This window comes from Haliaeetus albicilla, chromosome 8 (genome assembly GCF_947461875.1).
Source record: "Haliaeetus albicilla chromosome 8, bHalAlb1.1, whole genome shotgun sequence".
In the NCBI taxonomy this organism is placed as follows: domain Eukaryota; kingdom Metazoa; phylum Chordata; class Aves; order Accipitriformes; family Accipitridae; genus Haliaeetus; species Haliaeetus albicilla.
The window spans coordinates 3,088,757-3,109,986 of record NC_091490.1 but is presented as its reverse complement, the minus strand read 5'-3'; the positions used below and the strand labels follow the sequence as shown (position 1 = coordinate 3,109,986).

Below are 21,230 nucleotides of genomic sequence, written 5' to 3'. Positions count from 1 at the left end.
ATCAGTGAGAATTGCTATGTCTGTGACATTTCGTAATTTCTTGTGTGTGGGACATTATTGTACATGTGAACATCTAATTTTCAAGATGCAGCACCTTATCAGTTTTTCTGACATCATGTCTAAGTTTTGAATTGAATAAACAGTCCAAAAGATTTGTGCATAAATATAGTTTCATAGAAGAAAACCAACCCCCTATTAAAAATCCTATATTAAAAAAAAAAAATCAGTCTTCAAATATCTAGAAAGAAATATAAATCACCTCTTGGGTTGAAAGTCGCACTTAATTTTCATTCAATATTTGGACCTCCTTGTTGAATCATGACTCCATTTTACTGTGTCACTTGAGTGGTTGCTCTGATTCATGAAAATGAAAATTAATATTGTGCTTTAACAGAAAATGTATTACATCTCTCTGCGGAGATCTTATAGCAGCCTTCCAGTACTTAAAGGGGGTCTGCAGGAGAGATGGGGAGGGACTCTTTATCAGGGACTGTAGTGATAAGATGAGGGGTAACGGTTTTAAACTGAAAGAGGGTAGATTTAGACTGGATATTAGGAAAAAATTCTTTTCTGTGAGGGTTGTGAGGCACTGGAACAGGTTGCCCAGAGAAGTTGTGGATGCCCCCTCCCTGGAAGTGTTCAAGGCCAGGTTGGATGGGGCTTTGAGCGACCTCATCTAGTGGAAGGTGTCCCTGCCCATGGCAGGGGGGTTGGATCTAGATGATCTTTAAGGTCCCTTCCAACCCAAACCATTGTAGGATTCCATGGTTCTATCTATTGACCTGTCCTTTGCTTGTTAATGTTACATTTTAATCCTTAAAACTGTGAGAAAGAATGTTTCACTTAACTGATTACTTCTCTTTCTCTAAAGTTTTGTGACTTATACATGACAACCAGTGAGCAGTGCTGCAAGACTGCACGAGAGAAACTGGAAGTTGATTGTCGACTGAGGCAACAGCAGTTTGGAAATCAAGCTGAATTGTCCTCTGAAGGGATCACACTGCCAGTGTCAAAACCATCACCAAGAATCTCGAGGAAAACTGATCACAAACTAGCACCAACAAAAGGTATTTGTATTCCATATTGGGAGTTTTCATTCTGTTGGAGATCATGCTCTGGGTCAATGAACAGTTGAGTATTTGTTTAATTTTTCTCAGATTAGTGAGGATGTTACTGACTAATATTCATTTTTACTGTGGCAAGGGCATAAATGTCTCAGTAAAATATCTGATCTCCATGTTCAAATGGACATTGGCTGCATCTATGTTCTGAAGCTCTCAAATTCTTAAGGGTGAATTTTGTTGACTCTCATGTGACACAGTCCAGAGGGGAGAGACAAAGTGAATGCTCAGATGTTGCAACATAGGCAAGTTATTTATTTCCTTCCTTGATCAGAGATGAAACCTTAAATATTTATCAATCAGCAGTCTGTTTGTTTCAATTATCGAGGCTACTTCTAAAGCACAATCAATACAAGAGTTTAATGTTCTTCCTGAAGTTACAAAGATACTTAAAAACCTCCTCAGACTGGAAAAAGAGTGCAGGCTAACAGACTGCAAAGGTACCATGTGTGAAATATTTGCATGTAGTGCATGTTGTTTACTTTAAGTTGCTTCAATTCTAGGCAATACTGAAGAGGTGCAAAAATGACAGAACAGTGATGAACACTGAGTTTATGTAGCTAGATCAACAATTGTACGAGCAGAGTTACCCCGACATGAGGAATCAGGAAATAAAGGCTTGGAAGTAATTGTGTTGGGCAACTGTGCATATAAGTGATGTGCTGTCTGGCAGGGAAACTATATTGTCCTGAAAAGAAATAACTTTAAATTAGAAGCAGGTTAAACCTATCCACGTAGGACAGGTTTACCTTGATTCCAAGGTAAATAGAATCATGTGGTAACAATATTTTGTCCTTCAGGCAGATTTGGTTCCCAGGCTCTGCTGTTCATATGCCCATTCACCTGGGATGTACAGTCAGGGAAGTAAAGATGTTTGGCTAATGAATTATTAAACGTTATATAATTATAAGGGAAGTCAGCTTATCTGATTGAAGTTCTTGTCATCCAGTTTTTCTCTGTATGCCTATAAATGTAAGGCTTTATGACAAATGGCACTAGGAGTGGGTTGAAATAATGTAATTGTAACAAAATATCTATGTTTATAGGTGATAGTAGAACTCCTTCAAGACCCTCATCAGCTCAAAGTTGCAAAGCATCCATTTCTACCACTATCAGCATGGGTGCCAGTAGCAACAGAAACACAAAGCTAATTGAGCCAGACACAATGAAGGTATCATGTAAGCTAGTCCTATTGAAATTATGCTGTTTTCCTCTAGGCACATATGTTATTGCATTTTAAATAAGAAACCGTTTTTCTCTGATTTTTAGCTTATGTTTTATTAATAGTTTGTCAAGGGCAGCTATAAACTACTGAGAGGTTTCTTGATACATATTGTTATTAACATTTTTATATACTGTTGGTTTTGCTGACATCTAGTTATTGAAAATAATTTTTCAGGTGTGAAGGTTTAATAGAACAAAGTGTGGTTTTTATAAATGAAACCACTGTTGGATAAAACATTTAATGACTTTTTGAGAAATTTAAAATTTAATAATTTATTAGGTTGGTGAGAACTTTAAATGCTTAAGTAGTCTGAAAGATTGTGTATCATAAACCTTTATATGAAAGGTAATTGGAAATAAATAACAGATCTGTGAGCATATTCAGTTTGTTGGGCATTACTTTGTAAATATATGTTGTAGCCTGAAAATATTGATTTTTAGTTAGACTAATATGTTCTATCAGTATTTTCTTTTAAATAAATCACTCATTCAATATAAATTCCTGTGGGAGAAAGACAACAAAGTCACTTTGCTAAGTCAATATTTGTAGAGTGTTAATATTGATCTTTTCCCTTTGTTTTCCCTTTCTTGACTGAACCTTTACTAGTTTTCTTTCAACAGGAAATAATAGCTGTAGAAATATAAAACATTAACTGGAAAATGCTAGGATACATTAAAAATGTGCACCTTGAGACTCCTGTATAAAAGGGAAAAAATGGTTATGACCACATAGTATAACTGCTGCTAGAAAACTGAACTGATTGTTCTCATGAGTTACATTTTTGTTTCAAATAACAACTCTGTATTTGTTATTGAACTCCGAAGTCCTTTATATCTTCGACATTGCTATACAGTGACATTTGTTCTATATTAAAATTTAAAAACATAATCTCAAAGGAATTTTTTGCAGTCTGTTTAGGTATCTGGACCTCCATGCAATTTAACCTGCAATTTCACCTTGTTCAAACATGTTGGGTAGTATATAAAACCATTGCACAGTTTCCCAATATTGGATTCCTCTTTCTTTGTGCAAGCTAGTAAGAACTCACTGAAAAAAAGCAGCTGCAGGTATCGATTACTACTGATTAGCATCACACAAAAACTGAAATCAATAAACATGAAAAGGTATAAGTAGAACTACTGATTTTTTTTAACCATAACTATTAAGGGCACAATGCAAATTGTCAAAATCAATTAATAAATACACAGTGATTAATTTGTGGTGTGGATCAGAATCTAGCACCCCAAAATTCTTCTTATTTATCTTGTATTCAGAAATATATTTTTTTCTGAAGTTCACCTGTCTTTTGGGGACAGTAAGAAGATGTTGCCAACATGAAGTTGGACCAATGCTGACTTTACATCTCTGACAGAAGAAAACAGTGGAAGTCAAAACATGGTGAATGTCTAAATTTTAAAAACCCTTAAAAAAACATGGAATATATTCATAGTACATTCTTCCATATGTTTTCTTTTTGTTAGTGAAGTTTTGTGACATGTTCAAAGCCATATAAATAAAATTGGGGAGAAAAAAATAGACAGTTACGGAAGTACTACAGACATGCATAAACAACATGCTGACCTGTTGGGCTTCAACTGTAGCTGAATCACAATTTATTAAAAGATGGCTAATGGAGATCTTAAACTTCTGCAAAGTATTCTTTGTGTCGGTTTTAGTCAAGATTGAAAGACATTAACAAAAAAAGAAAGCAAGCTGTGTATCATGTTCTAAAATCTTCCCTCTGCACTGAGTAGCTAAATTATCCCTGCTAGGGAGTCTCACCTTTGCATTCTGTGCTACTGAAGTCAGTGAAAAAGCTGTATACACAGTGGGTGGCAAAAGAAATACTTGAGAAAAGTCTTTTTCCTGAAAGAAACAGTTATATGCTCCCACTCATGTCTGTGAAGTAGCCTCATGCAATTGAACTAGCAAGACTTTTTCTGGGCATATGGAACAGGTTTGTACAAGACAAAGCCTTGAACTGAAGTTCTTTGCTTTAATCATAGGAACAATTCCTCTCACAAACATTGCTTTTTATCTGGAATTATGCATGAGTGTGTGGACAATTTCAATAATAACTTAAGTTGTAATAGCAGTGGAATGCATTATTTGGGCAGTGACCATCACTGGCAGCCACAGGTAGTGCCTAACATTTCTTTATGATTAACGTTTCTAATACAAACATTTCCCACTGTGTTAGCTATTATTTGATAACTTTTGTTATGCTTTGAAGGAACATACTAAAATCAAAACAGAAAATCATCTTTTAGCTTCCCATATTTACTTAACCTGTTTGTAATTTGACATGGGTAATTTAGAGAATATAGCACCACCTTACGCTCCCTGCAAGAATAACAGTTTAGTGTTTGATTCATAAAGCATTGTCAAACTTTTGCTCACTGTTGCTCACATCTTAATCTGCACATTGTTCCTTGAGATATTTTATTTTCTCTGCTTTCTGGGATTGTTTGATGTCCCTGTTGTAATGATGTCTATCTGAATGCAAAACTGCAAAACCAGTAGTCTCTCATCTGAAATAACAGCTAGAAAAATGGAAGGTAAACAAACAGGACAAAGCCATTCTCCATGGACTGTCTGTAAGATGATGGCTTGAAGACCACTGCCATAGTGAGAAGGGGGGAATAGAATGTGGCTGTTACAGTAACATATATGTTACAAGCTGTGGGGTAGGTCATGGCATGGAGTGTGCAAGGTTATAAAACCTGATGGGTTGATGTGGACTGTGTAGGTCACAGGAAGCCAAAACGAGTGCAGTTACATCCACATTCCTTTTTGAAAGTGGTGCCTGAAGTGAAAAATCCTTTGAATTGCGTACACATTTTTTTGAAGACTGCTAGTTGTAGTCATGTGAAACAGAGCCATGGAATGAGCTTACAGCTAGGTGTTGCTTCTTGCTGTCTTTTATTTCTCAGTGTAGACGTAGCTAGTGGTTGTTGTTCCTCCAACAGCATTCTGTTCCCTTTGCATCTCTCATGGCAGTGAAGTTAGGTTTCCATGAAGGCCCTGGATCCAACATGTTATCTTAACTGGAAAAGATTATGGGAGGGGAGGGACTTGGATATTAGTTTCCATCAGGGATTGGATGTCCCACTTTATTTTAGATAGCTTAATTGATCTTTGTCTTTTTGATAGCCTGTACTCTGGGGAAGTATGTTTACTTTTAAAGTTTCTCAGAACTTCCTTAGCAAAGTCTTAATTTTCTTTAGAAATCCCAAACCTCCAAAGAACAGCAGAAGGTGAGTTGCAAAGTATATAGTATTTGTACTTAAAAGTACTCCATATTGTCAGCTGTATGCAAATATAATTAGCAGAATTTGACATCTAAAATTGGTATGATGCATTATGCTACCAAAACTATTGGGGTACTGAGGATAAAATAATTGTTGCCTTTAGATCAACATCTTGGATGGGACATGGTAGTCTTACCATAACCATAAGTAATTTGAGATGAAGATAGTTTCCAGCTATGTAAAATTTGGAATTCTCAGTGTTTATCCACATTCATGTTTTCAGGATGATATATTTTTATTCCTTTAGTGTGAAGATTCTTTTCATAGCTGAGTTTGTGCTATTTGGGTGAAACTTATAAGAGTGATTCAGAGGCAGAAAATGAAGTGAGAGATAGTATTAGATTCTACAGTCTTTCTATGCCAACAGAGGTGGTGAGTTTTCTCAGAGTACATCTCTCTCTTTGTTTTGATTTATTTATAAAAGGTTCTTAAAGCAGAAAGAAGTATAATGAAGATGAATTTGGTAATGTTTGAATGAGAAATGTCTAGTATAGAGGAGCTGATCCTGTTGCCACAGAAATCTGTGGCAAAACTGTGGCACAGTACTGAAGGCTCTTAAATCCATGAGTCCCTGAGTAATTTATATTCTTAAGAAATGTAGAGTTCGGAATGGAGAAATCTAAATTCAGGATCACAGTTACACGTATTAACAAGTGTGTTACTTGGCATCCCGGATGGACATACGCTAGCAAAGTCCTGTTCTTGCCTGTCACCTTTAGGTCATTGACTGTCAAGTATCATCAACTGAGCGTGAATGCGTTGTAATGAGAACTGATTCTTTAAGAGGAGAAATGAAGTGTAGCACTTTGATGAAGACACTTTCACCTTGGATGGAGTTAGTAGTCAGCCTTCTTAGTGGGAGTTGCATGCACACCTTCCCCATTTTTTACAAGCTCTCTTCTCAAATCTGTGTTAGCTTACCTGTGACACTGAACACTAAGCATAGGTACAGCCACCTGGACAGAGCTTTCTGCTAAGATTACACTGGAAGATTCCTTTAGCTACGCTCTGCTTAGAAACATTATCTTCCATTGCTAGGAAAGTGACTGGAAATCATGGACTTAATCCAGACCAGGGAAGGCAAATCAAGAACATCTTCTGTCCCTCAAGGCATACAATATGTCTGCAAGGACTTTATTTTTATTTTGCCAAAGAAATATCATTTGAATGATATCTGAAATTGCAAATTGGGACTTGCTTTTTAAAAAAACATTAAAAAATTTGAAGCATGTAGCTGTTTTAGCATCTCAGCAAAATCATGGCTTCTCTAGGAACCATATTATTCACAAATACAGTAGTTTTCAGTTTATGTCTTTCCAATAGCTTTGACAGAAGTCAAGAAGAACCACTTAATTTGACCAGTACTTGTTTTGTGATTTGTCTGAGCAAATAACTCCTCATTGTTCAGCTAATCAATTATGTTCTTTGCTTGATTGGCCTGATGGAACTAATGTAGCAAAATTCCACCCTTTCAGTGGTAAATCACACAGTTCAGAGAATTTAATGAGTTCAGTTTGATTCTTCACGGCAATTCAAATTTCATTTCAACTGTCTGAGCATTGGGGTAATCTGTGTGTTTTTCAGGCATTTTCACAAGTGAAGCAATGTTACTAACTGCTCTGCAAAAATTGACTACAAATTAATATATTTCAGAGAAGGCACTTTTATCTTTATCAAAGATCAAGGCAACATCTAATATTTGCTTGGTTTCCAGGAATGGCAATGGGCACAATCCAAAGGATGCTTCTACTTAGAAGAAGATGGTGAAATTGTTAGTCACAAGTACAAGTTGCACTTACCTCAAAGGTCTACAGTATGTATTACCATCAAGCCTTTAAACGTTCGTCAGGTAGAAGGTAAGTGTATCTGTATTTCTTTGGAGAATTTTTGTCTATTACAAATATTTTCTCTTCTGCTGATATATCTCTCCCTTTCTCACTTGTAATACTTTGCAATATTGCAATATAGCAATACTTTTCTCTGTTGACGGAGTCCTACTAAAAATATAACTTAACTTGTCACACCATATTTTCTGCTTAGTTATTTTGTGCTCACTGCCTGGGCAGTGAAAATCAGCTAGGTCCATTATCTTTCTCTCTTTAGTCAGCCAACCTCTTAGATTATTTTTGGCCGTAGATTTGTGAAGTTTCTTATTACAAATTCAAATTTTAGCACTGTTTGCAGTATCTCTCTTTAAGGTGTACTTTGTGGGAAACAACAATACAAAATTTAGTGAATATTGTATTCTCCACCTAAAATACTTTTGTACATAGTTAAAATAGATTATGGCTTTTTATGGCAGTATGGTATCTTGGTGTTTTGATTATGCATCTTGTCTGACGGATTTATAGCTTAGTTTGCCTATTTTAATTTTCATCTTAAAAGAGTGAAGCCCAGCATTAGAGCCACCTGAGATTAGTAAGCCTTTGTGGGCCTTTTTTCCAAATGCTACTGGCTTTGTTCTCTCCAGTGATTTACCAAGGAGCTTTATTTAGTTGCTATGTTGGAATTATTTTTTCCCCAAGTAGATTATTTCCTCTTTAATCCTGTGAAACAGGAGCCATTAGATCCCAGAGATGTTTTAGAGTCATCTGGGCTGGCTGTTGTGCTACAGGTTGGTAACTGATTCTGACTGAGGTTGGTAATAAAAACTTCACTGTAAATAATTGACAGAAAGTAGTCATATTCCAGTTACTACCTGGCTGAAATGGGAAGCTGATCAACAGACTTCTAATAGCGAGGAAACATGGTCTGATACTAACAGATTTGAGTAACAGAATGTCTCAGTGTTCTGCTCATAACTTTTCTTTTTTTCATGTGGCACCCTCTTAAACTGTGCCTTAGAATAGTTCTGATGCAGGATTGTCCAGACATTCTGTGTAAACAGAAGAGTACTTACTTGTCTTCCGTAAAAAAATTCTACTTTTGCACAACATTATTGTCCTGTATATAGAAATATCTTTGTGTTTTGTTGTGAAGAGGAAGGCATAATATTGGTATGTAAGGAAAGGATTCATGTTAGCAGAGCAATTAGCTTTTTATGAGAAATCAAAAATATCTTAAAATTTTTAACAAAGTTGTGTGGTATGTAGCCATTCATTAGTATTCTTGACTCCTAACTGTAGGAAAACTAAGCCCTTGCATTCATTGTTTTGCTGTGGTCTGATTAACTTGAAGACCACTTAATAGCTCATTGATTAATTGCCCTCAGGAACTGAGAAGCTACAAGAAATCAAAGAGATTCAAATGGCATCTATTCAACATGGCCTGTAAGACCAAACCTCCATTCCAATCCAACCCAAGACAAACAAACCATACATGATCAGACAAATAAATCGTAAGTGATGCCATGTAGGGAGATCTTGCTATTTAAATCTGAAAAATGATTGAAACTTATAATTCTGAGATTCACATCTTCTAGTATCCCTAGCTTTTGCACATAATCTGGGTTTCCAGTCAAGATGAGTTTAACAATATTTTACAGAACATCAGAAGAGAATTTTATATAATTTTGCTAACATCCTTAACTGCAAATATCTGGGAGCCTTAGTATAAAGAAAAGTAAAAAACAATGTTGTACTAGTAGTAGAAAACAATGAAAATAGCTTCCTTAACTACCAAAGGTTTTAATATTAGAACTCATGATAGTAATCATTATCTGTAAGACAATCACAAGACTTCGAACAATTTATCTGATTGGCCTAAATAGGAAGGAAATCCCAATAGCATATAATGGATTTTTTTTCCATCTTACGTTAACAGGGATCAATATGATAAATACTATAGAAATATCTACTTTGGCGTTCAAAGAAAAACTATTTTGTGCCATTATTAAGCATTTGTGTTGGGAATGCTTTTCTTTTTAGGAAAATCTTACCATTGGTTGTCAGTGGATACAGCTTTGTATATTCTCAAGGAAAATGAAACTCAAGAAAATCTACAGCTTGTGAGCTTTACTGAACAACAGAACAAAGAGGTTAGATGGTTTTGTATTCCTATTTTAATTATTGTATCTTTAGTGTGTGTGTTAATGCTGCATGGGTGAGTTCCCATGTGTTTGGCAGGAATTCAAACTGTACCTAATCAGGCTAGAGGAGAGAAGAAACCCTTGTTCTGTGCATGTTCTCTTTCAAAATTGACAGAACTTGTGCAAGGTAAGATGTAATACTATCTTAGTTATGCCCTTTGGATGGGCTGAAATGCAAGCGACGTGTATGGAAGTAATGAAATTCTGGTGAGGACTGTATTATCATATGGTGTGTAGGCAAGTATTGCTGAGTTGCTGGCTATCTATATAGATACTTTGTGGAAACTCACTTGTATTCCTGCGCCTTGAAAAACAAAATTTCAAAGGTAAAATTTGTTAAAGTTTCCTTTAATTTTCTTTCTCGTTGCCGTATATATATGATTTTGAACTTCATAGTGCACAGAATATTCTTATCCTATGGCAGAAATAAAGGAGGAGAAATGGCAGCATTAACTTGCTTCCCCCTTCCAAGCCACAGGAAACTTAGCTTGCTTCTTAAACCCTAAGTCACTTGTGTCTTTTTACACAGGAAGTTTTTGCTGCTAGTTTGAACAAAGTTGATAAATCAGGGAGGAAATTAAAAACTCTGTGGGTTTTGTCAGCCTGCTAATGGCTGCTTTTGTTTTAAAGTTAAACAATTAAAAGGTGTTATAAATCTGAAAAATGATAGGACTGTTATTAGACACTTCTAGTAATGACTGTTCTCCCCTCATCTCTGGTCCTGTATGGTTTTCTAACTTTTATTATAACTAAGAGATCCACTAGTTTTTGTGTCTTTAAAATAGCATCATACAGCATGTCACTGTAGACATGTTTTCTTTAAGGAAAGAACCTAGCATTACCAGTGTTTTCAAGTAATTAATCACTTTTGCATGAACATAACTAGTAATAAAGAAGGGTATCATTTGATGAGTAACTTACAAACTTGTCTGTCTTCCTTTAAGAGTAGATGTTTGGATGGAAAGGGGAGCTTGGATCAGGAGTTTACTGGCTACTCCCATTTACAACAGGCTGTAGGTTGAAGAAGGTAAAACCGCAAATTGCTGGAGAAGCAAAACTGGTGTATAGAGGTGAAGATGGAGAACTGGCTCTGACCAAAGACTTCCGGTGAGTTGTATTCCCAAATAGGCATGGTAACTATTATAAACTTGTGTGCTCCAAATAACATCTAGCTTTTTAAAAGCTGTATGTTACTAAACTACTGTTTGTACAGAATATTCTCAAATAGACTGAATACTTATTGACAATATTATGAGACAGTAAAGGAAACAAGTGTTTGGAAATAGTTCTGCCTTTTTCATCTTTTAGAGCTGCTTTATTGGATATATTTGAAACAATTGATTTGGATGGAAATGGCCTTTTGAGTTTGGAGGAATACAATTTCTTTGAACTGAGAACTAGTGGTGAGAAATGTGATGAGGAAGCATGGGCTGTATGTAAAGGTAAGTTCATTGCTATGCTTGATACAAGTAATTAGGGCTATCAATCTATTTGCAAGCTGTTGTTTATAGCATCCTACTATGTATATAGTGTAGAAGAACTGAGTATTTTGTAGCCTATGCTAAGAACACATGTAGATATTGTTCTCTTCTCCCTTTGTTTTTCTTTTTTTTTTTTTCCTTTTCCAGTCTCCTGTCCTTTGTTTTGCTTCATTCTGGATTGTGTGCCACTGACCTTCTGCTGAGAAAATTCTTCCCATTGCTAATTTCAAACTTTAGTAGGTGAAAGATTTTGTAGCTGCCAAAAACTACAGTTTGCTAATCATGGATCATATGGTGAATTAAACTGTAACAGGTATTCATTTAATCAATCTCTTTTCTGCAGACTAAGCTGATACTGCTTTCATACCTCAAAGTGCTGAGAGGGACATCTGATAGTGTGTATGTGATACTTTAAAAATGGCATCTAGAGCTTATGATGATTGTTCAGAAAATTAGATGTTAGAAAATGCCTATTGCAACTATATATTTTCTTCAGATGTAAGCAGTTTTTCATTAAAAATCCATCTTTTGAAGGTTCATATATGATGTGTCAGTTTGTCCATATTGTGCTATATGACAGCCATGAGATTCTGAGACTTCTGTGAGTGAGTTGAGGAAGCTGGCAGTCAGTTAAGACTCTTGCAGCTGTGCTTTCTTTTCTGTCTGCTGATACATCTCATCAACGTTACTGGACATCCTGCCAGCTTGCAGGAACAGTGTTGGGCCACAAACATGAATTTTGAAGAAAAAAGGAATTCTGTGGCATTGCTTCAAGCTCGCAAAGGCCTTGAGAATGCACATATTTATCTCATAACAGGGCTAAGAGAAGTCAACCACCAGTGACCATAGGCTGCTGTGATAGTATGGTGCATGAAAGCAGTGGTTTCAAAGCATGGGCAGTTTAGCTGCAGTGAGTGAACAAACTGGAAATTTAGAAGCCATTGTATGAAAATTAGAAGTTTCTATAAGAAATACAGTTTTTCTGCAACTCATGTCATTGTATATTGGCCCATGACATGTTTGATATAATTCCTTTGTGGGCTCTGATAGATTGCTTAATTTGGGCCATAATACTTTAGATCTGGCAAGTCCTGCTAATTATTTCTCCCCAAAACACTCTTAAGATATTAGACTTTTTCCTAAATGATGGAAAGATCATACACAAATACTTCTCTATATATGAGTTTCTTGTCCCTTTCATGCCTGTACATGGTATCCCACACTTTATGACTTTGTCAGTGTTACGCTTCTGTGCACTGGTCTCAACATGAGTAGGATGGGTGGGTGTGTGTGAAGTGTATAAGAGAGGAAAGAAGAGAATACAGTGAATGTTTTACCAGGTCATTAATCAGTTGAAGGGTTCAGACGAATATCATAAATCTTGACACCAAAGTTCAAGCCATTTATTATAGTATCTGTACCCTTAGATAGATTTATTAAATTGGTAATCCCTTTTTAATAATATATAGTAAAGATTTAGCATTGTTATGAAGATGAGAAAACCATTTTTAAAAATCTCTGACACAAGGACATTTCAATTATGTGTTTGCTGACATTAGAGTGGTCGATCTATGATATTCTATCTAGAGAGGGGTGTTAGGATTACTGGCATTTTATTGCTTTTTAGGAACTAAGTAAATCATTTCTAGATCAAGGACCTCAAGCACTAAGGATGCTGGCTCCAGCAGACTTTCATTTCCCATTGCTAATATACCCCATTCTGCAAATCTCAACCACAACAAATACTGCTAGCAAAAAGAAAAAAAAATCGGTATGAACTCTTTCTGTTTTGAAGTCTTGCCCTCTTTTGGGTTATACAAGGGGCCAGCTGTTTCTAGTCATTATCTAAAATCCACAGGGAAGCTCTGCAAAGAGCACATACCTGGTCAAGGACACTTTTTCCCAAATAATACCAGAGAGCCTGAGGCTGCAAGATGGCTCCATCTTTCAAACCTCATTAACATAAGCAGGAGTTTAGCTTTGGAAGAATAAGGGGTGTTTGCAGAGAGAACAGACGTTAAGTGCTACCTTATATTTCTTTTTAAACAGAGAATTTTGATATGAAGAAGAATGAACTAACAAGACAAGGATTTATGGATTTGAATCTCATGGAAGCCAATGACCGTGAAGGGGATCCTAGTGACCTTTGGGTCACTTTATTGTCTCTGGGCTACAATAAAGCGTTAGAAATGACAGAGGTATGATAGCCATATAGCAAAAATAACTGCTTCACATACAACTTGCTGCACATGTTTAACTGCAGTACTGTTTCTGTCTGTCATAAATTGATTTCAATAGGTCAGTGATCCAGTCTGAACACTGTTAATACAGCATTTACACTATGACTTTCAGTCATTATGGTATCCTGGTTCTTAGGATAACACTGACATTGAAAGAGGAAATTTGGCTTTTGCTTTAGAGAAAGGCACTATTTTGTGGTGTTGTAGAGGAAGGAATCTTGGGTTATACCTGTTGACAGAATTCATGCACCCTGCTCGTGGGAAGTGGTAAGAAGACAGCAATGGTAAACTGACCTGTCAGCAAACCTACAAAATGCAGGACTTGCTCTGCTTAAAAAAGTCACTTCCCTGGCCCAAACCACAACAGAAGTGGATAAGGATAAGATAACTTTTTTTTTCCCCCACATGATTTAGAATTCATAGTTTTCAGACATGGCTGTTTCTGTTACTGTTGCCTTTCACAAGGGTGTCTGAAGGTGTTCAACACAAACTTTTAATGAAGGGGCTTGGGGTGGCATACTGTTTACTTTACAGGACCAGGGATTATTTCTCTGCTGTTTCTGTGTGTTTATAGATTTATTTCTTTATTTATTTCATTTTTACAGAATCAGTATCTGTGTTGATGTTAGTAGTTCTCACTAAAGAAAGAGGATCTCTTTAATGAAGAGAAAAAAAAATTATGAAAAATTAAAGAAAACATTAAATATGCAAATAATTTAATAATTTAAGTTTCATTCCCAAGAAAAGCTGATTGTTTAAAACCATAGTCTGATTATATTATATCTTTAACTTTTGTTAAACTACATCAGGTCAGTGTAGTCACCATATAAAAACATACATGTGTGAAACAAATATGTACAGAACCAAAAATACTCAGTATGGTTGAGAGACATCAGTTGTGTCTCAGTGAAAATCTTGAGATCATGGTGAATGATTTCTTAATGATGAGCACTTTCTCCTTTTCCTGAGAGCATGGTTAGCAGAGCAACTACAAAAGTGTCCTTCTGCATTTCAAACGTAAGAGGGAGCTATCTTCTAAGAAAGTAGATTTTGGGGGAGTGTTTTATCAAGTTAGAAATTTCAAAAATGTGTTTTATGCCTTATACTAGCTGTGGTTTATGGCTGTAGTCTTTGCTTTCCAAAGAACAATATAGCTCTCCAAACGCTTTAGTCGTTCATCTAAAAATGTACATCTACTTGTGTCTATAACTTAACTCTTTAAGAGATTGATATTTCAGGAGCATTGAGCCTCTAACAAATTAAAGATAGAACTTGAGAAATCCTAGTGGATTCCAGTAGCCATTTGAAAGAAACTGAGGCACTATTACTGAGTCTAAGAAAATACAAACTCTTGGTTGTTGCACATACTAATCTTAGCCAAGATACTGTAAAAGCAGAGTCCTTATTGCAAAATTGCAGATATTTTAAATCTGTATGAAGTGCCACAAATAGCAAGAGCGTGACAGGTAAAGGAGACGGGTTTATTTCAGACACTGAAATACATTCACACTTCATCTTAATTCCCGTACGTTTTGCTATCCAAGGAAGTATTTGCTGTGTTGGAGCCGAATGTGCCAAACTGCATATCGAGTGTACTGTGACTGGCACAAAAAACGTTCATTTGTCCTGAGCTCTCATTTGGTTTAAAAGATTGCCACAGCTCTCAGGTTTTGAATATTTAATATTCAGTGACATACTTGTATTTGGGTAATTCTACTTCAGAGCATATATGAAAATACTTAGGAGCTGTGGTTGAAAATCTGAGGGGAAAAATTACAGGAAAAAGTGATGATGAAACTCATTTTCTCCATTGCAGGCATGCCCCTTTGTCATTGACATCTATGCAGAAAAATGCAAACCCAGAATTAAAGCCATATATTTAGAGGCAGGGAGCTCCCAACTCAACAGGGCTATTTGCAAGTCTGTTGTTAATAAAGGAGAGGCCAAAGTAATGGATGGCTGTGAAAACATAATCATCCATACCTACAAAGCGGGCAGGAGAATCACTTCTGTTATTGAAAATAAGGTATGGCATGAGACTTCTGTAAGGTACTTTGTGTTAATTATTGTCTATGTGTCTATTATTATTGTTCTTCCCTCCTTGCATCGTTTTTGAGAATTACGTTTTCTGGTATTTCTGATATTGTTTCTGTATCTAGTTCATTTTAAAAAAACAAGTGCCTGATGCAAAGCTCTTTTTGACAAATGACTCAGAATTCAAGAGAGTCTGGATCAGTGTTCTTGGAAGGGACAGCTTATTATGAGGCAAGCAGTTTTAAGTATCATATAGAATCTGAATATTGGTTCGTGTTCACATTCCAAATTTTCAATATTTTGATAATTATTGGAGACATAATATGTTCATAATACCAGAAATCAAATATTAGGAACAGGAAATAAAATTACAGAAAGAGTAAGGGCTACAGCATTTATGTTATTTAATGTTTTCAGTGTGTATAAGAAAGTAAAAGAGCAGTGATTTGCATTGATTGTGTTTTAGAAGCATATTATAGAGGAACTGTTAACTGGCTGGCAGGCCTACTTTATTACTAATCCAAGTTAACAATTGTAAATCCAAGCAAAAGTGGTTGGTGAGAAGCAGAGATTTTAAACCTTTCTGCATAGATCCTAATGAATGTGCTGTTCGTTCTCAGTTTCACTTATATCAGGAACTGTGAGTAAATAAATACAGTGCAGTAAGATGCTAAACTTAAGATGCTTTAAATCTTGAAAGATCACAGCAAGAAGTATATTTTTAAATGGACAAACATGCAAAAGGGGGTGGGTTGGTGGACTAATATTAGGACTGAATGCCAAGGCTCCTTGGAACTACGGGTTTAGATCTGCACTTCGCCCTTTAGGGTAGATATACTGGAGTTATTTATATGTTTGGGGATATGTAAGAGAAGGAGATGAGGTCTGTACTGAGGCAACTGGATGCTGTCTGATTAAAATCACTAACTACTGCCATTTATACCATTTAGGTTTCACAAATACCTCTGTTCTGCATTGAAGCAAATAGTTGCATTTCCCTGAAAAATCTCATTAGAATTTGTAGACTGGAGGCTTTTTTGTATTGTAAATGTCTGGAAAGAAATAATAAAAAGGCAGCTTTATGCATCGGTCTTCTTTTAATCTTCTCACAGTGCAAGCAGCCTGATTGTATCTTCAGTTATGGTACTGATGATTTTAATGGAAATAACTGTTTCTTTGTTATTTTTGTAATTAAATTAAGGAAATATGCTAGTACCTGAGGGATTCCATTATAGTCTTGCATATGTATTTAATCAGTGGGTAGAGAAAGGTGTCTGTCTTCTAACCCTCCCCAGTCAGGGTGTGAACTGGGGAAATTAAAAGACCTTGCATGCAGAGAAGCCTCAAATTTCTCAGGTAGTAAGCAATATCAAGCCTACTGTCTGCCCATTTATATGCCAAAATAAATAGTTAATGAGGCATTTCCCATCATCCAAAGCACAAACTTACTATAACATACCCTCTGTGCTAGGTGAATATCTGTGACCTTGTTCCTGTTGCTGTAAGTATCTTCCGGTACAAATAAGTCTTTTGTTTGCCTTTATCTCACTGCCATGTAGACGTGAGGACTTCAACAAAGTGATGCCAGAGCAGCTAGATCAAAGTAATGAGCAGCTTAACAATAGATTGTGTTTACATTTCTGCAACGATACCATATTTGCACTCTGCTGTCCACAAACCCTTTGTACTGTAAGCACCAGAGATAGCTCTTTTTTTTTTTGTGTGTCAGACCTTACCAGTCTAATAGTAGCTTCTTTGCTGCGTAAGGCTGATTGTGTAAAGTAACTGGGTTTCTATTCCATTTCTCAATACAGAGAGCTTGTTGGATAGCATTGTCTAAGAATCAAATGTTTCCCAGTGTCTCTGTCAGATTTTTCTGGAGACAACTGAATAACGGGGTACAGTAGCATGTCTTTAGGTCTTGTGTCTGAGTATTGTCTGGGATAAACTGGTGGTTAAAGAATTTTCTGTTACCCGAGCTTTCAGTTTTATATATTGGATCCTTCTTGCAGAGCTTCAGCAAGAGCATCTCTTCTTTAAGTGATTATACTTATATTAATTTCATCAAATATTTTGAAAAATCTCTATTAATGAAGTCTTCAGAAATGGCCTGTAGTGGATGTTGCAAACAAAAATTGGGCAAACGTCCAGTGATACTGCTCCAGATCGCTGTCTTAGCCTCTAGTGATTTGCAGTCTGAGGACTACTTGAGACAAAAATATTTTCTTTGTAGTTAAAATCTAGTATGAATTTGTCCAGTTACCTTTGAAACTATGTAAACGGTTAGGATGTGTAACATTCTGTGGCAAATAGTTCACTCACTAAATGGTGTTCCCAAGTGACATCTTCATAAGTGCTTAAGTTATTTCAATGAGCCTTAAATGACTTTTGACGATGGATCTGGGCTCTGATGATGCTAAGGTACATTTGAAACTGTTACTCTTCAAAGAGAATAGACATCAGCATCCTAAAAGCATTTCTATCCTATAAAATAGCAAAGTCAGAGGAAGTAAGAGGAATGTGTAGTTTTTACATGAAGAGCAGCCACTTAACCATTAAGCTAATCGGTTCCTTTATGTTTTCTTGCTTGCAGTCTGAAAACAAAGTGATTATTCATGTCAACAATGAGCAGAGTAAGAACTGCCTAAGTAATAGGGGACTAACTGTTTTTGCTGTGGAAGTGGCACCAAAATCCATGATGGTAAGATTTTTATTGTTTAGCCAACTGAAAATCTAAGCAAAAAGAGAAGAATCATGTGACATCTTTACAGTTTCCTTTTGCAGGTCTTTTATCATGATAATGAGCATGTGGATAGTGGCATCTTCATCACCAATACAGATCAGCTATAGTTCTTGATATTTTAAAGCTGAACATGTACTCAATGTATCCATGTTTCCACGTGCAGATTGCTATAAAAGTCCATAGCTGTTCAGTTTTTCATACGTGTGCCTGTTTCAGTTGCTCATTCAATACATGTACCATTTACTAATATTTTTTTAATGTTCTTTTTCTAAGGCTGTATTTTTTTCACTTAAATTTTAATCGCATATATTGATGTCTGTGAGAAACAGCCCAAGCATGTGCTAGTCAGAAACAAAAATATATGTGTTGCACTCCTTATGCACAGCGTGATTTGCAGATGGCTAATTTTTGTTAAACTTGACTTACGGATCATATTTAGCCACAAGGCAATTTGATCTGCTGATCCCTATTCCAGAGCTGGGCAGGCTTTAGTGGGAATTCTAAATGAGGGTTCTAAGGGAGAGAATGAGATTGAAAATGCATTACAAATGCGGATGATATTTTTCTTCCATCATTTATGAAGAAAATCCAGTTTTTATTATTCTAAAAGTATGGTCTCTGTCTTTAAAAGAAGAGGCATCTGAACTATTTTTTATTTCACAGCTTTCCAGTGTGGATGCATTCAAACCCATTGTAAACAGATACAGTCCCATGACATGGGCAGGGTTGGGGCCTGTTCTAATATCGCTGCTGACGCTTTAGATATCTATAGCATGATCCTGTAAGGTGTTCTATTAATTTTAATTTTGGCTTCATTCAGTATAAACTGTAGGCTCAGTGCTCCTTATGGATATTTTGCTGTCATGCAATTAAATTCAATAGTACGTTTTGAATACCAACTGTCATTACAGATGGTGAATGTTCATCATCTAATGTTAGTGATATAAGCACTGAAACAGATTGTTTTGCTTACATAGCACTTTAGGTAACATACACGCAGTTCTCCAATAACCAACTATTTCACCTCTGTTTTCTCTCTTCTATACAGGTTTCTCAGCATGTGATGCCACTGAATGAGCAGGAAGAATGGCTTTATAATTGTGTGCATTCCCTCTTACGTTAAATATTCTAGTTAGAGAACCGTTTCTTGGTAGCCTTCAGACTAAACCAGGATTTTTTTTTGACTAGACAATTTCTAGTCTTGTCCTTCTCAAAAAGCTGGCATATATTTATGCTTCCCAGCGTTTGATTTGTTAAAGCCAGTGAATCACATAAGTACTTATTTCTGGTATCACACTTCTGCTAAAGGCTTTTAAGAAACATGTATAGTGATAGCATAGGGATGGAATAACTGTAAGTATGTAAAATCCTTTGACAGAATAGAGTACTCATCACAGACGGTCTAATGAAATACTTTGGCATGAAAACATTGAGACACAATAAAAATTAGTACTGTTCAGTAATATAGCTGACAGTTGTAATGTAACTGTGTTTCATAAAGGCTAGTTTCCACAAATATACTCTTATTTTCTATAACATATTGTATAGTTCCATCACATGCTGGAAATGTTTCACTGAGGAGAAACTTGCTTTGTTGAATTGGTTTGATGGGTTCCTAATTAAAAACTATTGTGGTTTTGACATGAGAAGTATAAAGGGGTGGGGTTAATGATTTTATTTTGCCACCTGATAAAGGATTTGGTTCTTTCCCCTTTGATTTTATTTGCTTTTTTGTCCTTTGATCATAATACTCATCTTACACTTGTTGTGAGTAATTACTGCCTGGTTTTATACTCTTTCATATAAAATAAAGTCTGCCTTTTCATATGCAATAAGGAAATAACATCATTTGAGGAAAGCGAAGGTTTGTCTTGGGCTCTTGGCTGTTAACAGCAATTAATTATTTCCAGGGTAGCTGAAATAAGGAGACTGAAGTCCAGCAAGTATAAGCTGCAATAGCAATGAAAAACAGCTTTGAGGTACTAAAAATATTCAGCCTATTATGTTTCTCTGGTTCCTCTAAATGTCTGTTAATGTGGAAAAAAAATTATGACCTTGGTCACTGGATGCTTAAAAAGTGTCTGAGTTTAAAATAGACATTAAATGTATGTGACCTCATCTGCAAAGGCAGCAAGTAGTCTTGAAAAGCTATATTTGTCTGCTAGCAGCTCCTGCACTCTGCTGTAATTGTACCCTGGGCAAGTAAATGTCGGTTACAAAATGAGAGCTCTGCTAGCGGCCGGCAGTGATTTACACATTTCAGTACTTGGTGCTCAGGCAGGTTGACTGGTGATCCTTTATTTTTCTGGGTGTTTTTTTTGTAGCAGGTACAGCAGATATTGTTTTCATTTTCAGAATTGTCTAAAAAAAGTAGAAGTTGTATTAAGAGGCCCCACAAATGTTTGGTAATTTCTAGCAAACAACTGAGCTCTGTAAACGCTGCCTCAGGCGATGTGTGGATACATCAGAAGTTCCTAGCTACTTCTCTAGGAAGGAGCTGGGAAATCACGAGACGCTCTCTGTGTACAGCAGACAGTACCAAGTGAGCACCCCAGTATTTGCATTTCTTTTGTTTATAAAATCAGTCTTGTTAGATGTGGCAGGAATCCGTATGCACTCTTTCTGCACTTTAGGAAAGGAACGGTTAAAACTGGAAGAAGTACTTAGCTGAGGAATCACTGCACGTGAGAAGACTTGGTTTTGCTGCAGGTAGGGTCTAAGTTAGACAGGACGCAGCAAGACAGGACTGGAACCTTTTTTCTTTTCCGATCCCCTTGCTGCTAGGAAGAGTTTCATTTTCTAACTTTTTAAGTGGGAACATAGGCTAGCTCTCCACGGTAGGTTCTACTGTTCCTGCCCTGGAGAGATGAGAATAGAGATCTCAGTTGTATCCGCAGGGTCATTTCCAGTTTGCTCTAAGCCCAGGTGCCACCAAGGCAGAAAAACATTCTAGCTTCTCTTTTTAAGGCTGAACAGGGGTACTAGCCTCTTCTCTTCAATGGGAGGCAGGTGGGAGAAGAAGTGCCTGTAACAGCTGTCACCTGGATT

At 36.3% G+C, this 21,230-nt stretch overlaps 1 protein-coding gene across 2 annotated transcripts in view; it reads left to right on the top strand.

The window, feature by feature from the left end:
- EFCAB7 (EF-hand calcium binding domain 7) overlaps nt 1–20,025 on the top strand; it is a 29,974-nt gene extending 9,949 nt beyond the window's left edge. For both annotated transcript variants that reach the window (XM_069788517.1, XM_069788518.1), the window contains exons 6-15: nt 872–1,067; nt 2,168–2,292; nt 7,372–7,513; nt 9,524–9,633; nt 10,634–10,791; nt 10,993–11,126; nt 13,215–13,363; nt 15,222–15,431; nt 18,033–18,140; nt 19,231–20,025. In XM_069788517.1, coding sequence (XP_069644618.1) covers nt 872–1,067; nt 2,168–2,292; nt 7,372–7,513; nt 9,524–9,633; nt 10,634–10,791; nt 10,993–11,126; nt 13,215–13,363; nt 15,222–15,431; nt 18,033–18,140; nt 19,231–19,305 — 1,407 coding nt within the window. In that variant the 3' untranslated portion in view covers nt 19,306–20,025. The remainder of the gene's footprint in view (nt 1–871; nt 1,068–2,167; nt 2,293–7,371; nt 7,514–9,523; nt 9,634–10,633; nt 10,792–10,992; nt 11,127–13,214; nt 13,364–15,221; nt 15,432–18,032; nt 18,141–19,230) is intronic.
- Nucleotides 20,026–21,230: the final 1,205 nt, after the last annotated feature.